The sequence below is a fragment of the Montipora capricornis genome, chromosome 2 (assembly GCF_036669925.1).
Source record: "Montipora capricornis isolate CH-2021 chromosome 2, ASM3666992v2, whole genome shotgun sequence".
NCBI lineage: Eukaryota > Metazoa > Cnidaria > Anthozoa > Scleractinia > Acroporidae > Montipora > Montipora capricornis.
The window spans coordinates 51543831-51547728 of NC_090884.1; the positions used below are offsets into that span (position 1 = coordinate 51543831).

The 3898-nt window shown below is 39.9% G+C and overlaps 1 protein-coding gene across 1 annotated transcript; it reads left to right on the plus strand.

Annotated features, from left to right (window-relative positions):
• Nucleotides 1–546: 546 nt before the first annotated feature.
• On the plus strand, nucleotides 547–2164 carry LOC138038100 (proline-rich transmembrane protein 4-like). Its single transcript, XM_068883922.1, has 2 exons — nucleotides 547–687; nucleotides 878–2164. The coding sequence occupies exon 2, from the start codon at nucleotides 955–957 to the stop codon at nucleotides 1951–1953; it is 999 nt and encodes a 332-aa protein (XP_068740023.1). The 5' UTR covers nucleotides 547–687; nucleotides 878–954; the 3' UTR covers nucleotides 1954–2164.
• Nucleotides 2165–3898: the final 1734 nt, after the last annotated feature.

Below are 3898 nucleotides of genomic sequence, written 5' to 3' on the forward strand. Positions count from 1 at the left end.
CACGATCGCAAGTTGTAAGTCGCGATCGCAATTTACGCTATCGCAAGTTTGCGAAAATATACGATGGCCAATCCTAGGTTTGCTACGTAAACATGATGTTATATCTTGCACAAACGCAAAACTAATGTTAGCCTTAAGAGGCCGGCTGCCTTTTATCTCAACTCGAATCATTGCTTTTCGTGCACAAAGATGATTACAGAGCTAATATTAAATGACAACAGAACTCTGTTTTAGCGTAAAAACTTAAATTTCATAGTTTTCAATATCCTGAGCCTTTTTAAGCTAAACTAATATTTAGCAAACAAAGAGTCATAGTGATACCTTGACAACATATGGGAAACCGAACTGATTGAACACATCAAAGTCGTCAATGTCAAGCTAAGAAGAGACACTTATGACGTTGTAAGGTGGCGGTGACGGTTGGCATCCAGTGAAATATTCATTTTCAACAATGGCTTACAAAAACAGTACATGACAAAAAGACAACCAATAGTCGCTCTTTAGTGACAACGTCACATTCAAGATCAAATCACGCCATAAAGAATTATGTTATTGCCTTTATTTCGATGTAGATAGTTGTATCAGAAATCGCTTTGTTTCAGTAACATTCTAGCTCATGGTGAATTACAGAAAACAGAAAGAAATCTGACGGTACCTATGACTTTAAGATTGTATTCAAACTACCAGGTAAGAGTTAATTGCCTTCTTCATTTTAATTGAAAGTGTGTTTTACTGATCGCGGATTAAGAATCAATATTTCATCACATTTTACTACCAACTATCTTTATCTCATTTGGTTTGTAACTAAAATTGCAATCAGATACTGAATCGTGAAGCGTTTGGGACGAGATGCTTAATTTGTTTCGTGTGTTTTCAGTTCGGACACGACAGTTGATAAAGAAGACTTTTAGATCGTTTTCCGAGTTGATAAACAGCCTATAAAGCTGGTACGCAATGGGTGACTCCCACGGAGACTCGGAAAAACCAGAGACGGTTTCACCGGATCATGATTTTGCCACCTGGGAGAAGGAACTTTGGCCCGAACCTCACCCCGAATGGAACATAGCATTACCAGAATTTGACTGGATGTGGTTCGCACATACCTACGGCTTTGGCGGTCTGTTTGGTCTCACAGCGCTGTACTCATTATTTTTTCTATTTTGGTTTCGCAAGATGGTTTTTGCGAAACGAAAAGTTCATTTCGTGGTTACAAACCTCGGCCTGATGTTTGCAGGAATCGGGCGATCCCTCGGGTTATTATGGGATCCTTACTTTTCAAGAGATTCTTCCTCTCCGGCTCAGAGCTTGGTGACTTTGATTTTATGGGGCACTGCTACCGCGCTCATCACCTCAGCGTTTAGCGTAATGCTTTTGATCGTCCTGGAAACCACAAAGACTGGTTTAGGGCCTCCGAAAATGCGAAATCTTCCTTTGCTAATGGCGATCACTTCTGCTAATATTGTTTATGTGGTCATGTCGGATACTGCCGTGTGGTTTTACCCACAAGCTAGGATAACAATATTTGTATGCCATGTCGTTTTTTCAATTTGGGGCTTCATTATTTCTGTAGGATATCTTGTCGCAGGGTTGAGAATATGGCGGAATCTCGAGTCTTCATTCCATTTTGGCACGGGAAATGATCCGTGTCAAGTTCGAGATACTAAAAAACTCAAGAGATTGTTTTTGTTCATGAGCGCTGCATCATTTTTTGGCTTGTTTACTTTTTCAGTTTCTCTGTATGTTAGCGTTGGCGAATTTGGAATTTTCGCGCAAGGAAATTACGCGAGACATTGGCCATGGTTCGCAATACAAACAACAATGAGAGTGTTAGAACTTATACTAACTGTTTTGATTTTTCGAATTGCTTTCTACAATACAAAAGATTGTTGTCCACAAGATGTCAAACCAGAGGCGTGGAATGTGACCGCTGAATTTACGTTGACTTTGGAATAGCTGTAGAACTGAACTGGTTCTGCATCGATTGACGACTGGTCATTCCATAGTTTTAAATAGAAGGTTATAAAAATTCGTTATGTTAACAGCTGTCCTTCTGATCTAACAAGAAAAAGTGACTGATGAATGGCGTAAACTGGTTTGAGATATTGTTTTTCAGCCATATCTCAGTCAAGTATATTGAAGTAAAAATAGATGAGCGATACTGAAATACTCCTGTTTATTTCAATGACTAGATGGGGTGATCGAGAATATTGCTTTTTCGGCCTTGGCTCAAAAATTTACTTAATAGAGAGGCTAAACGGCAAGAATGATCTACATAGGTCATGCGTTGAGAAAGTGTAAATTACCGCCTTTTTTGCCGGCCTTGTCGATGACAAACCATGCTGCCGGCTTGGCTTCCATGGCCTCACAAGCACTTCAGATTGGTTAACGAAACTCAAATTTTTTCTACCGATGAGAATTACATGCATTTACTCACTCCCTTTTTTAAAAATTAAAAAACTGAATCAAAGAAAATTTGAACAATAATGTGCGAAGTGGATATCAATTCTTTCAATTGAAATTCGTGCAGATAACGTCAGATACACGTGGCCAAATGATCACGCTGAAACTTAAATTGATCTGTTGTCGAAAAGACGCCTGGGGCAAAAAACCCGCCTTGAAGGGACTCGAACCTTTGACCTTCTCGGATTGCGCTGCTCTGCTCGACTATCTGTGTATGTTGCAACTGAAGAAATGAAACAATCTTCTTGACGAAAGATTTAGAAATAACTGCAATAGGCTCGATTAGCAGCCGCTTTTGCGGGAAATGAGCCCGCACTCACCCAGCCTGAATGCCGACGTCTCCTATTTTGTTTCTTGCATGCGCAAAAGGGACGTCCGATGTTAAAAAGTTCACATAAATCATCAAAATGTTACACGCTGACGAACAGCAGTATCAGTCCAAAAATGGTGGACTCTGTTCTTGCAATTCAAATCGTACTACAGTCTGGCATTCATTGGAAGTATCTTCAGTTGGTTGGTCAACGATAGTAGATCTAACAGGAGAAACGCTCAGGAATCCGGGTAAAATCCCTGGGTTGTTTGACAGGCGTTGTAGACGTGCAGCGCAATTATACATTAGCCTGCGTATAAACGGCGTCAGAGGCAACAGATTCGTTTCTCTGGGAAAACCGATTTAACTGCAGTGTCGATTGTCTGAAACTTTCTGTCACCTACAAACTTGGACAAAGCTGTTAAGAAAGTGACACAAAGTCACCTTCATTTTCACACACCCCTACTTACACTCCCCTCTCCATATCTGACTGAGCGTAAATTTCAAGCAATAGGCCATTTCCGAGTTCATGTCTGCCTCCTCTTCAAAGCGAGTCTAAGTGCGAAGTTTTTCTTATGAAAATTAGTTTTCATTCATATGTAAAGTAGAACTAATTACTATCAAAAAAACTTTGCACTTTAACTCGCTTTGAAGAGGAGGCGGATATGAACTCGGAAATGGCCTATTGTATGGCAAAATTTAAAATTCCGCTGGGCAAATTCTAGTGCACGTAGGGTCCACAAATTTTGTCAGTAAAATCCTTTGGTTAGCAACTGTGAGGCTAAAGTTAACCATTCACTAATTTTTCTACATTCATGGTGTTCTCAAGTTATTTTAACGCAGATTCCCATAGAAACGGTGTTATTTCGGACACGTTTACCCGTCAAGATGGCTTCCAAAACCGTGATAAAGAATATTGCGAGTTTGTTTCATATCCCGCAAGAGGTGACACTGCGTTTGCCTGTATTTCCATCACTGAGGCCCCTTTGCAACAATTTCTCAAGTTGCGTGTTTCATTAACTTCGAAGACCTTTAGTCAAGAAAACTTCGTGCCTGCTTCTTTTTTTTTTTTATTCTTGCGCTCATCACATCATATCATAATCACCTATTTAACTTGAACAACATATT

Bases quoted from the DNA above. Each gene is read 5' to 3' on its own strand.
- LOC138038100 (XM_068883922.1), top strand. From the start codon at position 955: ATGGGTGACTCCCACGGAGACTCGGAAAAACCAGAGACGGTTTCACCG.